The 15,392-nt window shown below is 45.9% G+C and overlaps 1 protein-coding gene across 7 annotated transcripts in view; it reads left to right on the top strand.

Annotated features, from left to right (window-relative positions):
* CDK5RAP2 (CDK5 regulatory subunit associated protein 2) overlaps nt 1–15,392 on the top strand; it is a 184,641-nt gene that overhangs the window by 103,980 nt on the left and 65,269 nt on the right. For all 7 annotated transcript variants that reach the window (XM_036260325.1, XM_036260328.1, XM_036260326.1 and 4 more), the window contains 3 exons: nt 72–200; nt 5,673–5,768; nt 7,578–7,765. In XM_036260325.1, coding sequence (XP_036116218.1) covers nt 72–200; nt 5,673–5,768; nt 7,578–7,765 — 413 coding nt within the window. The remainder of the gene's footprint in view (nt 1–71; nt 201–5,672; nt 5,769–7,577; nt 7,766–15,392) is intronic.

Genomic DNA, 15,392 nt, shown 5'->3' on the forward strand with positions numbered 1-15,392 from the left:
GCTGTGGCCCTGGGAAGCCGAGTCTGCTTGTGGGTATCCAGTCCTCCAGCCCCTCTGCTCTTGTTTTCCAGGTCAGTGACCTCGTACAGCTAGTGAAGGAGCTGTATACAGATAATCAGCACCTGAAGAAAACCATCTTTGATCTCTCCTGCATGGGTTCCCAGGGGGATGACAGACTTGAGTCAACAGAACAGGCGGAGGTAAGAAAAGACATTTTTGTTGTCATGTGCTAATTATAAAAAAATAACAACCTTCCAAATTTCTCAAGACTGCATCTGTCCTAGGGAGTTTGGGAGAAATCCCCTTTGCCGTGTTTGGGGTTTTGAGGACCCTCGTGGGTTAGCAGGTCTGGCCATAGGCTTTCTTGAGCTTGGGCCATGCCTGCGTGGACACATCGGGTATGTTGCGATGCTTTTGACTCCAAGTCAGGCCCTGGATCTGTGCTGCAGTTGGCACATCTAGAAGACTGGTATGGTCTCAGGGGTCTGGAGAGTGGCCAAGTCTCCCAGATAATTTGGGTAGTGAAGATGCATCATTACTGAATTCATCAACATTGAAAAACAAGCAAGCCTCTGAATTTGGTGCATCTTCTCTCCCAGCATCTGGACTTTTGGATTCGACTGGGCGTGTGCTGTTCCCACACATATAATCGGGACTCCTGCACTTTGCCATGTATAGTGGATACAACAGGAACAAACAATCAGTGTCCCGTCAGCCCACAAGTCAAGGTTCATGACTGGGACATTTCGCTGGTGGCATTGAACAGTTCTACAGGGCCCGGAGAGGTTAAATCATGAGGTCTCTTTCTGCATGGCCCCTAAGCGGCAAGTAGTTCGCTGGGCATGTGTGCTGAGGGTGAGAGGCCTGTTCTGTTAATTCAGGAAAGGACCAGGGAAACCTTATTCACCCTGATGACTTTGGTCTCTGACTTTCTCTGTTCTCGCCCGTGCTGACAGTGGGAGGACCCTGCAGTTGTGACAATGAGGAAGAGCTTGTCCCCTTTAGCCCCTAACCTGGCCTAACTCTCCCACTCGGAGAGCCCTGCTCCCTGTGTCTGTGGGCCTTTTTCAGAAGGCCGAACTGTGCTCATTATGAAACACAGGTGGGCCTGTTTGTACTTGGGTTCCCTGGAATCTTCTTGGTTGGAGTTGTCTGGAACACAGCCTGGTGTGCCAGGTCAGTGGAAGTCTCATTGCCACATCATTTCTAGGCAAAGATTTGTCAGCTTTAAGCTGTCTCCTCCCACCTTCCAAGTGGGAAATGCTCAAAGGTATTTAAGCTGCGCTCTGGCCATCTGCTCTCTTTGCAGAGGGAATGTTATTGATCTAAGTCTCCAGGGCTCCAGATCATTTTGAAAACCAAGAATATCTCCAATTCATTTAGGGAGAAACAAGTCTCTTGGCTTTTTTTCTCCAAGGCAGCATTTTTGATAAGCAGCTCATTCTTCACCTGCTTTATTTGAGTCATAAATGGCGAGTTTGTTTGTTCATTTGCCCTTTGAAAAAAATCTGTTAAATGTTCCATTGTGTCCTTTGGAGAACAGAGGCTTTTTCCTCTTCCCACTCCGAGATCTTAATACCAGCTGATTCAGAGTTGAGTCATTTGTCAGATTGTGCTTCAATTTGATGTTCCCTATGAATAGCCTTGTCCTTTGTAGCACAGTTCCCCACCTCCCCCCGACGGGGAAGGTGGTGTTCTCACAACAGCCTTGGGCCGAGGGAGCAGAGGTTGTTAGGGCGAGAGTGGGATGGCAAGGAGGGGCGGCTCCGTCCCGGGCACGTAGCTGCCCTGTGGGGAAGGAGGCAGGGGCACTCTGGCCGGCTTGTCCGCAGCCTCACTGCGCAGCAGGCTTGCAGTCGGGCTGGCCCGTCCCTGCTCTTGAGGGGCCTGGAAGTCAGAAAAGGGAAAAAAAGCGAAAGCAAATATAGTTTGTGTTTTAAAATTTAGTATTTTTTCTTCAATGTTTAATTAACTCACACCTAATACTTGGAAAATAGAGAAAAGAAATCACCCCTAATCCTGTCACTTTAAAACACTTAATTAACTAACATTTTGGAATCTTTCCTTCTCTGTTTGTGTACATGAACATGCTGCCCACAAAACATATACAGATTTGTTTCTTGTTTTTTCCCCAATCACTGTTATGTTATAGCATCTTATGCCATCATGAAAGTACTGAAATTTAAATAACTGCTTCACTGTTGCTGAAGGTGGAGGTTGTTTTCAGTGATTCACTATTTTAAATTTACCTGCTGAGTGTCTTTGGACTCAGCTCTTTCTGGGCGTAGGATTTTTTCCCCTTAGACTGTATTTCCAGATGTGTAGTTAGTTACTAAGTCAGTAGTACAAATAGATATAGGTATAAAATAGGCATATCATTTACTTCTATATACCCCTCTGCTACAACTTTTAATTTGACAAAGGGGTCTGAATAGTAGGAAGCCCTTGATAACAGATTGTCAGTTTACCTTCAAAATGGTTGCGGCGGCGTGGATTCCCTCTGCTGCGGCGGCGTGGATTCCCTCTGCTGCGGCGGCGTGGATTCCCTCTGCTGCGGCGGCGTGGATTCCCTCTGCTGCGGCGGCGTGGATTCCCTCCGCTGCGGCGGCGTGGATTCCCTCCGCTGCGGCGGCGTGGATTCCCTCTGCTGCGGCGGCGTGGATTCCCTCTGCTGCGGCGGCGTGGATTCCCTCTGCTGCGGCGGCGTGGATTCCCTCTGCTGCGGCGGCGTGGATTCCCTCTGCTGCGGCGGCGTGGATTCCTCTTCCCTCTGCTGCGGCGGCGTGGATTCCCTCTGCTGCGGCGGCGTGGATTCCCTCTGCTGCGGCGGCGTGGATTCCCTCTGCTGCGGCGGCGTGGATTCCCTCTGCTGCTGCAACCTTGCTGGTTCCCTGCGTGTGGCCAGTTACTCCAAACCACCCAAACCAACAAAAGACCAGGCACAGGTCTTCTTTTGTTTTAAAGTGCATTTAAAATCTTTCATGAGGCTGCCCCTATTTCCTTATATTTACTTATTGGTTATTAATTTATATATTATAGAAAAATGTGGTTAAGAATTGACATACGGGCCTGACCAGGTGGCTCAGTTGGTTGGAGTGCTATCCCATACACCAGAAAGGTTGCAGGTTTGATTCTGGTCAGGGCACATACCTAGGTTACAGGTTCGATACCAGTCTGGGTGTGTTTGGGAGGCAACTGATCAGTATTTCTCTCTCTCAATCTCTCTCTCTCCCCCTCTTCCGGTCTCTCTAAAAATCAATAAAAAAATCCTTAAGCAAGGACTAAAAAATAAAGAATTGACATATGGGAGTGATTTGAGCAGACTATTGTCAGGGTCGTCTCACCACCAGATTCTACTGTTAACATCTCCTGTCCATCATCGCTCCAACTGATCTTTTTGATAAATTTTAATGTACAGACATCAGTACACTTCCCCCTAAATACTTCAACATGCTTATCTTTAACTTTAATATGTTTTGTAGTTATTTTTTGTTTTAAGGTTAAATTTGCCTAGAGTGAAATGAAGAAATCATGCCTACGTCTGCTAAGTTTTACAAATGTATATACCTGTGTATCCCAAATCCCTAGCAGGATCGTGTCCCTTCTGGTCAATTCCCACGCTCACCCCTGGCCACTTTTCTGATTTTATTCTACCATGGATTAGTTTTCCCGCTACATTTATGATTTACATAAATGGAATCGTAAAGGATGTTTTCTTTTGTATAACATGTTTTCACTCAGCATTTTTTTGAGAATTCACCCATGTTACGTGAATCAACAGTTTATTCTTTTTTTACTGCTCGGTAGTATTTCAGTGTATGAATATATTCCAGTTTGGTTATTCATTCTGCTATTGATGGACATTTGGATTGTTTCCAGTTTTTGGATATTATGATAAAAATTGATATGAATATTTATATTTAAATCTTTATGTGGACATCTGTTTCCAGCTTTCTTGATGAATACCTATGAGTGGGATTCCTGGGTCATAGGGTTATTCATGTTATAAGAAATAGCCAGTATTTTTTCCATAGTGACTTACCATTGTATTCTCTTACTAACAAATTTAATAGTCCTAGTTGATTTATGTCACTGAGAAAGTTTTGTTTTGTTTTTTAATCCTCACCCGAGGATATTTTTTCATTTATCTTCAGATAGAGTGGGAGGGAGAGAAAGGGAGAGAGAGAAACATTGATGTGAGAGAGTCACATCGACTGGTTGCCTCCTGCATGACCCCGACCAGGGCCGGGAATGAACTGCAACCTAGGTATGTGCCCTTGGCCAGAACTGAACCCGCGTGCCTCATTGGTCTGTGGGCTGACACTCTAACCGCTGAGCCAAACTGGCCAGGGCACCGAGAAAGTTTTAATAATGAAGGAAGAGGCCAATAGCAGGAGAGGGTTCTTACCTATATTTAGAAAATTTTATGCCCTAGTAAGTATACTAATGCATGTTTAGTCTGTTGCTTGATAATACAGTAAGATCTGATTTGCGATCATCGGTTCTCTTTGATCCTTATTGCAGATTTGGATGTGGTTAGATCGAATATGTTCTGGTCCTGGGAAGTTTTCTACAAAATGACTTTTCTGATATCAGTTTCTGTGTTTTGCTTTTCTTCTTCCAAAACAAGGATTTCCTCTAAAAGGAAGATTAGAAAAATATAAGTTGGTCTGGGAGAATTCTGAGGTAATTGACTAAATGTAGGAATTCATAGACTAAAACTGTGGTGATAGAACCCTAGACATCTCATATGTACAACATGTCCAGTGAGTGACTCCGCACTTAGTTTGTGGTTTTAACATGTTGGTGAAATGGGGTTTGGTATACTTTTTGAAACAGCTTTGACTGATTCCCTGTCCTGGGTGTGGCTACCTTTCCTCTCCTGTTTTACTTGGTTAACCAGGTATCCTGTGATTGGAATTTTTACTCTTCCAGACAGCTGAGATCTGGCCCTCTTGAGAACTTTGTACTGTCCGTTCTGCAGAATGCAGAACCTGTGGGATTTACACTGCTTTAAAGCATTAGGGATTTATGTACTTTTTATAAATAACTGTCCTTCGTTTTCAAAAGCATGAAGTTATCAACAGGCAAGCCTGATATCCTTTATTAGCCACGAGGACTTTTTGTCAGCAAAATGGCAGTGTTGCTGGGACTGTCCATCTCAGATGTGTGACAGTCCAAAGAGAGGTTGTTGCCCTGTGCTAAATCGGAGTGGTGCATAAATCAGGCGCACCATAAATTTCATTTACCGCTTTCTCGCTATTTGGTTTTTTCAATTCCATCAATAGCTATTTTCCAAAATCTTGTTACTTTTCTATAATCTGAAAGTGAATTTAGCAGTGGCAGGAATGTCAGCAGCACAACAGACAGCGCATTCAATTTACGGCAGCTCAGGGAAGGCCGTGCAAGGGCAGGGGAAACAGCTTGAGTTATTTCTTGAGGAGTTGGTCCTTAAATTATGCCTGATCCCAGGCAGCTGTGTGTGATTTCCAGAACTAGCAACTCTAACTTTAGTTAATTTTTATTTCATGGCTTTGGCATTTGTTTCTGCCTCTTTTTTTGGTTTGTTTTTGTTTTGCATTTAAAAAAAAGCCATCACTTACTTGTTCATACATATTCATGCTACATCTTTTTTTGGGTTGCATTTTCACACCATTCCATGCACCATGTAGCTTCCAGCCAGCAAGGAGGACGAGGACACAATCCGAATTGGAGAGGATGATGAGAATAGTTTCCTGAGTGACCAGCATTCGGAGCAGAGTAACAAGGTAAGAACGTGGCAGTTAACTCCTTATTCCATCTGCCCTTCTCTGTGCCCAGGCCAGTGTTCTGGTCTGGGATGAGTCTGATGGGTTTTCTGCTCATCCTGCCTGTACTGAATGCCTGCTGTGTGCCTGTGCAGAGTCAAGAGACTCTTCCTTCTCAGAAGTTTCCGATTGGGTGGGAGAGCCGGTCAGGAAACAACAAACACATACTTGCAAATAAAAATTGGGCTTTAAAAGGAGAATGATGGACATTGGATGTTGGATCTGGACAGGTCTTTAGAGATCTAACCTGACACATTGGTTGTTTACATTAGAGGCTGAGGCCTATGAAGGGATGGTCTGTCCAGGGCGCAGAGTAAGTCAGTGACACGGGCCCTTCCCTCCAGACTGCTGTGAACGCCCAGATCATTAGATTGTGGTGTGAGGAGCACTGATAGAACCCAACTCCCCTTCTCAGGGGCCCTCTGCCACCTCTTGATCTGGAACCCCGCCTAGTGTCGTCTGGGCAGAAGAGAATTTGACTCTGTCCACATAGAATGTTCCTCTAGTCAACTGATACTGAACATTTGGAGCAAACACTGTCCAGGTCTGAAAAGGATCCTAAAGCCTGGGATGTGGAGGGAGATAGAAGGCCGTGGATTTGACATTTGTGGCCTTCAAGGTGTTCAGGTTTGTGGACCCGTGAATGAGACAACATTAACACGTGGATAGTTATGGAGAGCCACACAGTTCAAAGTGGGGGCTTTGGAATGAGATCTGATTTTGAGTGTTGGTCAATATCTCTGTGACCTCGGTTAACCCTTGCTTAACCTCTAAGCCTGAGATTCCCCATCAATGGTAGTAATACTTCTTGTTAGGATTGTTGTGATATTTAAATAGAAATGTATGTATTTAGTGCTCAGTAAATGATAGCAATGACTATTTTTGTTATTATATTCTAGACTTTTCCTTCTTGGGAGGTTGCTTATTTAGATGGATTTAATAACTAGATTGGTGGCAAACAAGACCCTATAAATAACAGCTCATTTGTGTAGGTCTTGTCTTTCATTTAAAATCGTAATCATTTTACAAGTATGGAGAGAGGGGTGTGATGGCTAGTGTATATATCACCAGCAGTAATGAAGTCAAGGGGAGTTATTTATAGATTGGTAGGAAAAATTTACAGCTTTGGAAAGGAGGGGAAAGAATGCTAATTGCAGCACCTTAAGACATGCCCAGCGCAGGCTTGAACTAGACGCATCCTCGGCACCGCTCCTCTGGGACCCCCAGTGACCCAGGAAGGTGGATCCATAAATAACATCTCCCTGGGTATTAAGAACTCACCACTTTCCTAATGAGACAAATCAAAGTTGCATTAGTTAGAATGTATCTGTAAGGAGCAAGTGGCTTTCTGTTCTGTAATGGGGAGCATACATTGCAGAAGTACACATATGTCCAAAGCACTGTGAATGGCTTGGATTCTGTGCCCTTCTTAGGAAGAACTTCCAAAGAGCGGGCCGTGGGGTGGGGGAACATGCCACAGCGAGTAAGACCCTGAGCCACACTCTTAGATGAGTCAGTCATCTCATTTTGTTCCATAGTCACCTTGGGAGGTGGCACTACTGTCCCCGTCTTATATAGGAGGAAACTGATGTAAACACCTTTGTGCTCTTGCCAGAGCATCTCCCTGCCATAAAGAGACTGTGTGTGGTGTCCCTCTCTTTTCTCCCTCATTCATTTTCTCTAGCTTACTGGTACTCTCTCTCTCTCTCTCCTCATGCCCCCTTTCCCTCCTCCAGAGTCCATTATTTGATCAAATACTTTGATTTACAGATTACTGAGGATTATTACAAAGGGGGCTACAAAAATGGATATTTAAGGCACACGGATTCCAATATTTTATACTACGATGGAGCCCATAAACCTGGCTGCCCTGGAGACCCGAGTCTAGAGGAAGGCGAGCTCCTGAACCTGCTTGCCCCTGTCTTCAACGAGAAGGCCACATCGTTGCTGGAATCCAGGTAGACGTGGGGCCAGGCATTGCTTTGTCTCTGTAGTCTGAGGGGAGAACAGACTCTCATTTTGCTAAATGGATGTCGAGGATGGTGCTGTGTAATTTACCTGAGAGCGCTCCTGAAATGACTGGGAAGAAATCTTGCCAGTCATGCAATTAAGTAATTAGGCTGCATGCTAGTGGCTGTGAGGGGACTTGAGCAGAGCCTCCTGCAAGCCCATTATAAAGAGGAGAAAGCAAGTTTTCCTTTCGAATTATTCCTGCGAGCCCACACAGGGCTGTCTGGATGTCAGCGAGAGAAATCGGCCCCAGCGAAACCTCTTCCGGTTCGACAGCAGCTTAGAAGCTGCCATTGTCGTTGTGACTCTGCTGTTGGATGTTGAGCTTGAACTAAAATTATCTTCTCATTATATCTGCAGGGAGCCATTCCTGCATGAGGAAATACTATAGGGTGTTTTTTAAAAACAAAAGTGGAGAGACATTTGGTATATTTGTATTTTGAAAATTAACCCTTTAGGAGCCAGTTTCCCCCCTTTCACTTCTTTCTGTTTCATCGGCAGCTGCTTGGGCTTTGGAGCCAGAAAGAGCTGTGCCTGCATCGCTCAGCGCTCCCGCTTCTCTGGCCCCGCAGGGTGCTGTGAGGACCGAGACGAAGCACTGTGTGCAGAAGTGGCTGGCTCGTGGGCTGTGTTCAGTCACAGTTTTCAGTTAGTTCTCTCCCAGTGTAGATGGAGACTTGGAGCTGGTGACTATGGCCCAGGACTCCCGGCGAGAGTCAGGGACCTACTATTGCTGTCACTGGTGCACTAAGCCTTGGGGACAGTCCTATAGCTAAAAAAGGCTTGAGGTGTTCTGTGTTGGTGAACTCAGGCAGGTTAACCCTTCCCCAGCCCTGACATCTGCCTAACATTTGTTTATCATGAGTCCTCTGGGGGGCATGCCCAGTGGCTGTTTGGTTTATTGTCACTGGGAGTTAGGTGACCACAGTCAGTGCTTGAGAAATGGAGGATTTCCTCAACATCAGAGTCCCAGATGTTAAATCGGAGTTAAAAGATGCATCCCTTTCTCTCTCTCTGTTTCTCTCTCTCTTCTCTCTCTCTCTCTCTCTGTTTCTCTCTCTCTCTCTGTTTCTCTCTCACTCTCTCTCTGTGTCTCTGTCTCTCTCTCTGTTTCTCTCTCTCTCTGTTTTTCTCTCTCTCTGTTTCTCTCTCTCTGTTTCTCACTCACTCTCTCTCTCTCTGTCTCTGTCTCTCTCTCTGTTTCTCTCTCTCTGTTTCTCTCTCTCTCTCTGTTTCTCTCTCTCTGTTTTTCTCTCTCTCTGTTTCTCTCTCTCTGTCTTTCTCTCTCTCTCTGTCTTTTTCTCTCTCTCTCTCTGTTTCTCTCTCTGTGTCTTTCTCTCTCTGTGTCTTTCTCTGTATCTTTCTCTCTCTCTCTGTCTTTTTCTCTCTCTCTCTCTGTTTCTCTCTGTCTTTCTCTCTCTGTCTGTTTCTCTCTCTGTCTGCTTCTCTCTCTCTCTGTTTCTCTCTCTGTCTCTGTTTCTCTCTCTGTCTCTCTGTCTCTCTCTCTCCCTGTTTCTCTCTCTGTTTCTCTCTCTCTCTCTCTCTCTCTCTCTCTCTCTCTCTCTCAGGACGACCTAGAGTGTACCTGGGTGGTGTGAGCTGGGAAAGGTCGGTGGATGTGGTGGGAGCAGGGGAACTGGGGTATGAGTGTTCCTTCTAGTGGGCAGGAACTTCTCAGCCCCAACTGATTGTTGTCCTGCAAACACGTGGGCTCAGAGCTTCCAGTCTTTCAGTAGAAGCTCTAAAATTATATTCTAAATCTCTTGATTTTTAGAAATTGAGACCTAGTTATATTTTTAAAGAAACCACTTTATGGGCCAACACCCTGCAGGCAAGCTTGTGACATCTGCGATTCAGTTCCCTATTCCCTGTAGGTTCCAGAGGTTTCCAGGCCATCGCTGGCCCATTCTAGTATTACACGGCACGCCTGCCGCCCCTGTCTTATGATAGCCATCATCTGAGTGCACCACTGAGTTCCATGACAGGGAGTCGTGGCTCGAAGGGCCCTCCTGAAGTCCCAACTGGCACCCACGCTCTGTGCCAGGGCCCAGGCTGGCACTTTTAGTAAAATGCTTGATCTCATTTTACCATCATACCAGCTTTGCATGCTGCTGGTCTTGGTTTTACAGTGTGGGAGCTGACATTTGGGGACTTGACATTTCCTTAGCCTAGTAAATGGTAGAGCCATTGCAGAGTATTGTGGAGGAGTCTTTTAAAACAGACTGACAAACCTCAGAGGGAAGGGGAGGGGCGGGGGGGAGATAAACCAAAGAACTTCTGTGCATATATGCATAACCAATGGAAGCAGACAACAGTGCGGTAAAGGCTGGGTGGGGGGTAGGAGCAGGGAGGAAGGTGTCAATGGGAAAAAAAGAGAAGGATATCTGTAATAGTTTCAACAATAAAGATTAAAAAAAAGCCTCCCAGGATTCTTATTGGTCAGAGAAACACCAGTCTTCTTCCTGAGAATTCCCACCAGGAGGTAGGTTATTTCGGTGTACTGGAAAAAGCAGCGTTGTGGAGTCAGACAGACCTGTGCTCCAGTCCAGCTATGTCAATTAGACCTGTGACATAACTCCCCACCTTGGCTTCCTCATCTGCAACACCAGGGATGATGATGCTCATCTACCCCATAGCTATCTTTTGAGGATTAAGTGAAATAATGAGTGTAAAGTATAGATCCAGGTTGGCATTGAGTGGGGTTTTGGTGTTACTACTGCTTAAATTGTGCCGTACCGATTACTCCTACCCTTTCCCACTACCCTCTGGTAAGGTTCATACCATATGCAAGGCAGCCGCCAGCCCGTGATTTGTGCCTCTGAGGTCATTGCCGAGCCGTGCCTGATAATCCCGGCGCAGAATTTCCATGGATGTAGGCCTGGGACGTCCCTTCAGCTTTTGAGCTCCCCCACCTTCCAGCCGTCCATCCTAGGGCCTTAGGGGCTGGCAGAGGAGCAGACCCCCAGAGAACTCTGATTCAACTTGCCCATCACTGGATTGGAATAAGGAGGCAACTTGTCCAGTGGTTACCAAAGCCTAATTAGTTGTCTTGCAGTTGACCAACCAGAACAGTTGACTCTTTGGAGGTGGAGTGAAAGGGTCAGTCAGGCCCCACCTGGCCCGTCCCTCCTCTCCTGCGGTATTCACTGTGTGTCTGATCCCAGGCCTCTTTCTCTGTGCTTCCAATTTGATTTGGCCCCATTCCCTAGAGGACACGGTTTAAGATTTTATCATCTCAGTGTTTGGGTCTTTGTAGCCAAAAATTAGGTGTGAAATTTGATATCTGAACATCTAAAAGGGGAGCCCTTGGGGATTATTTTTTTAAAAAGCTGATACAGTCTTGAGCTTAGGTAATAGAAGTGGGGTAGTTATTCCTAGAACATCTGAGTCTTCTCTGCTGGGCGTGGCTGCAGGGCAGGGCAGGCGCCACCAGAGAGATGCTGGCGAGGGTCCAAAGAAGTTAGAGGTTAGCACGTAAACAGCTGAAGAGACTTGGTGTGTGCAGGCTGCAGGGGAGTAGATGTGGCAAGTGCCTAAAGGTGCAGTCCATGCTGTGGAGGGACCAGATCTGGGGTTCTAGACAGCACCCCAGAAACCAACGGTCCTCCTCGATTCTCCCCTTCACTTTTCAAACCTAAGTCCTGACCATCTGCCTCCTAAACAGCTCTGAATTCACATACTTCTCATTATCCCTGTCGCCTCCTGACATCCTAGCTCCTGTCAGGTTGCTCTGAATCATTGTAGTAGTCTCCTAACTAGCCCCTAGATCAGTAGTTCTCAACCTTCTTAATGCCGCGACCCTTTAATACAGTTCCTCATGTTGTGGTGACCCCCAACCATAAAATTATTTGTGTTGCTACTTCATAACTGTAATTTTGCTACTGTTATGTCTTAGGCGATGCTGTGAAAGTGTCCTTCAAACTCCAAAGGGGTCGCGACCCACAGGTTGAGAACCGCTGCCCTAGAGACTCTCCACTTTTCTTGGGACCAAAATCGTTTCTCTGGCCAGTTTTGCTCAGTGATTAGAGCATCAGCCCACGGACTGGAGGGCTGTGGGTTTGACTCCCAGTCAAGGGCACATATCTGGGTTGCAGGTTTGATACCCTGCCCTGGTTGGGCTTGTGTGGGAGGCAACCAATCCATGTGTCTCTCTCATAGCAATGTTTCTATCTTCCTCTCTTTCCCTCCCTCTCTCTTCCTCTTCTTCCCTCCCTCCCTCCCTTCCATTCTCTCTAAAAAATCAGTGGACACCAAAGAACTTATATACATATATGCATAACCAATAGACACAACAGTAAGGTGAAGGTGGGGGTTGGGGGAAGGGGAGGAGGGTGTCAGAAGGAAAAGGAGGGACATCTGTAATAAAAAATATTAATAAATTAAGTATTAAAATAAAAATAAAAATCTGGGAAAATATCCTCAGGTGAGGATTAACCAAAAAGAAGACAAAAAAGCAACGTTAACGTGGCCTGCTAGGCCCTGCGTGGCCTGGCGACCCTGTCCTGCAGCTCTGCGCGTGGCTCCTGCTTTCTGTGCTTCGGCCACACTTCTCTCAGTCCCTGGATGATCTGCCTGCTTCGGAGCCTTTGCACATGCAGAGGACGAAGACTCCCTCCCCAGGGCATGGGTTTATCCCTGGGTATCTGTTGCATCCAACCCTTTCCTATGACCTTGACTTGGCCAGCTACTCATGTTACGTGCGATCATATGACAGACAGATTATCATCACTAATTTCAAAATGAGCACTCGGTGTTGCCCAGCATAAGACTGTTCTGCAGTTTTTCGTCTCCCCTCCCTGACTGATGACCTTGCCTTATACTTGATGGAAAAACAAACAGTTGAACTCAAGTTATTTCTGTTTGCCCACCATGCTGCCAGCTTGTGGGCCTGTATACCCACAAACTCTGGCTTCCTGTTGTCGGAACTGAAGAAAGAAATATCCTGCTCATGTCCAAGACCGACCCTCCCCCGGACGTGGCTCCCTGTCCTCTCGGGGTGCCCTGTTTTCTGCATCATTAGTATTTTCCTGTTACTGAATTATTTCCATCAGCATAAGACAAGCATTAATGTCAACCATCTGGGAGAAGTTCCCCCTGCACTCCCCCTCCCCAATTTCACCGAGCTACTACCCCATTTCTTGATTCCCCCCAAAGGTAAAATTTCTTGGAAGAACTGTTCATATTTACTGTGTCTACTTTCTTTCCTTCCATTCTTTCTATCTCATTCCTACGACTTTCATACCCTTCACTCCACTTATCAAGGTCAGTGACAGTCTCCAAGTTGCGAAGTTCAGTGGCCAGTGTCACCCTTTCAGCAGCAGCTGCCTGCCACGCTGTTCAAGACCCTCCCTCCCTGTCTCTTTCTGCCTCTCGGGGCCTTTGCAGTGGCCATTCTCTCCACCTGGAATGTTCTGTTCTTGTGTCCATGGCTGGTGGTGTCTCAGCTGGATGTCAGCTCTGCAGAGGGGCCCGCTCTTCCTGACATTCTCTCAGAAACCCAGCTCCTACACAGCGCCGAGGACGTCCTCCCTCCCTTCTTCCCTTCTCCCTCCCTTAACTCTTAGTACTTGTCGTTGCTGACATGGTCTTACTTCGTTATCAGTGCCTGTCTGTCTGTCTGCTCCTTAATGAAATGTCAGCTCCATGATATTTTTTCTTCACCATGAATTTCCACCACCCTACATGACACATGGGAACGCGCGATAGGTACTTGAGTGTGCAGACAAGTAAGCACTCAACATCCTAGCAGCAGATATGTTTTTATTTATTTATTTATTTATTTATTTATTTATTTATTTATTTAATCTTCACCAGAGGACATTTTTTGCATTTATCCTCAGGTAGAGCAGGAGGGAGAGAGGAAGGAAGAGGGAGAGAGAAACATCGATGTGAGAGAGACACATTGACTGGTTGCCACCCACACGACCCCAACAGGGGCCGGGGACACACTGCAACCGAGGCACATGCCCTTAGTGGGAACCGAACCTGGGACTCTCTGGTCTGCGGGCCGACGCTCTAACCGCTGAGCCAAACCGGCCAGGGCAGAAGGTCTGTTTAGAGACCTGGGAAGAGAGCAGTGCTTCTGTGGATTCCGAACGGCCTGAGCTTCGGTCCTTGCTCTGCACTTTACCAGGGGATCTTGAATCTTTACAAGCCTGTTTCTTCATCTGTAAAGTGGGGTTGATATCAGTCCCCATCTCACAGTTTCACTCTGAGGACTAAATGTATTTAGTGTATTTAAAGGATCGGACACCGTAAGTGCTTCATAAATGTCAACTTCTTTCCCCTTGTACCTTCTGTGTGACAAGATGCTCAGGAAGGTACATAAACAAGGTTTGGGCCTCTGACAAGACCCATGGACTGAACCATTAAGAAGGTCCTGATCACAGTGACAGCTTAATGAATCTCCTGTTCAGATTTCTAGCAAAGGAGCACTTGAAATGTTTTATTTAACAGTATACCACTTTAGTATATTATAATGGCCTCTTGCACCACCTTTTACTACCCATTCATAAAGTCTTTTTCTTGGGTTTTATTGTGTGTTGTTTGGTCGTGAGTAATGGTCCTCCTTTGGCTAACTGAAGAGCAATTGTCATGAGTTTAATCTATATTAAGGGAAGGAGAGGGAAGGAAAATTTAGTTTAACATGCTTAAAATACTAGAAATATTTCTAAAGTCTGGGTTTACTGAATTTTAAGATGGTTTCTGTAGTCTAGATGATTTCATATTAGAAATGAAAAATGAACCATACATTTTAATTTTGTTTTTTTTATACCTTTTTTACTCTGTTTAGTGTGCTGTAGCTGTTTCATTTGAATTGAATCGACTCTGCCCCAGAGCTAGATGATCAGAATCCAAGTATGAGTGAGACCTTGCCCTGCCCAGTGGGGAAGGTGAAACAGGGATCTTGTCGCTTCTAGTGGCAACAGTCAGAGCAAGGGAAGCTCAAGGGGTGTTGAAGGTGTTGGTAGTAGCAGTCTGTCTGTCTTACGAGGATTTTGGAAATGGGGCAGGCAGGAGAAATTGCAAAGCGAAGGAAAAGGTCTAACACTGCGAGGGCCTGTTTTGTCCCCTCCTCACTGCTGACCGCCACTGCTCATCCTGCCCCGTGTCTGCCTTTCCTGGGAGACAGCAGTCGCTTTCCAGCCTCTGCCTCTGCCTTGCTCCCCTCCACGTTCTTCTTCATCATTTTCTCTCTCAATTTTATAACCTCCTCTTCTTTTTTTTTTTAAACGAATTTCTTTTTCTCTTATAGTTTTCTAATTTAAAAGTGCTAACTTAAAAATCTCCACATTGCTTTATTATTTTTATTTCCTTGAGTGTGAACTTGCATTTGTTGGTTAATCTATCTTTTGTAATACTGGATTTTGTTGGCAAGTTTGGTTTGTCTGTGATAAGCCCTGCTCAGTCCCCACCCGTGCTCTGCCCTTCATGGTGGTTTTGCCACAGCGTGGCTGTCTGGATCTTCCTGTGGGGCTGATGAAACTCGCGTGGTTCTTCTACCGTGGCAGTTGAATCTCTGGTCCCACTGCTTTCTGCAGATGCCCTCTTCTCCTGACTTTGGGTCTCTACTGT

The sequence above is a fragment of the Molossus molossus genome, unplaced genomic scaffold, assembly GCF_014108415.1.
Source record: "Molossus molossus isolate mMolMol1 unplaced genomic scaffold, mMolMol1.p scaffold_m16_p_14, whole genome shotgun sequence".
NCBI classification, from domain to species: domain Eukaryota; kingdom Metazoa; phylum Chordata; class Mammalia; order Chiroptera; family Molossidae; genus Molossus; species Molossus molossus.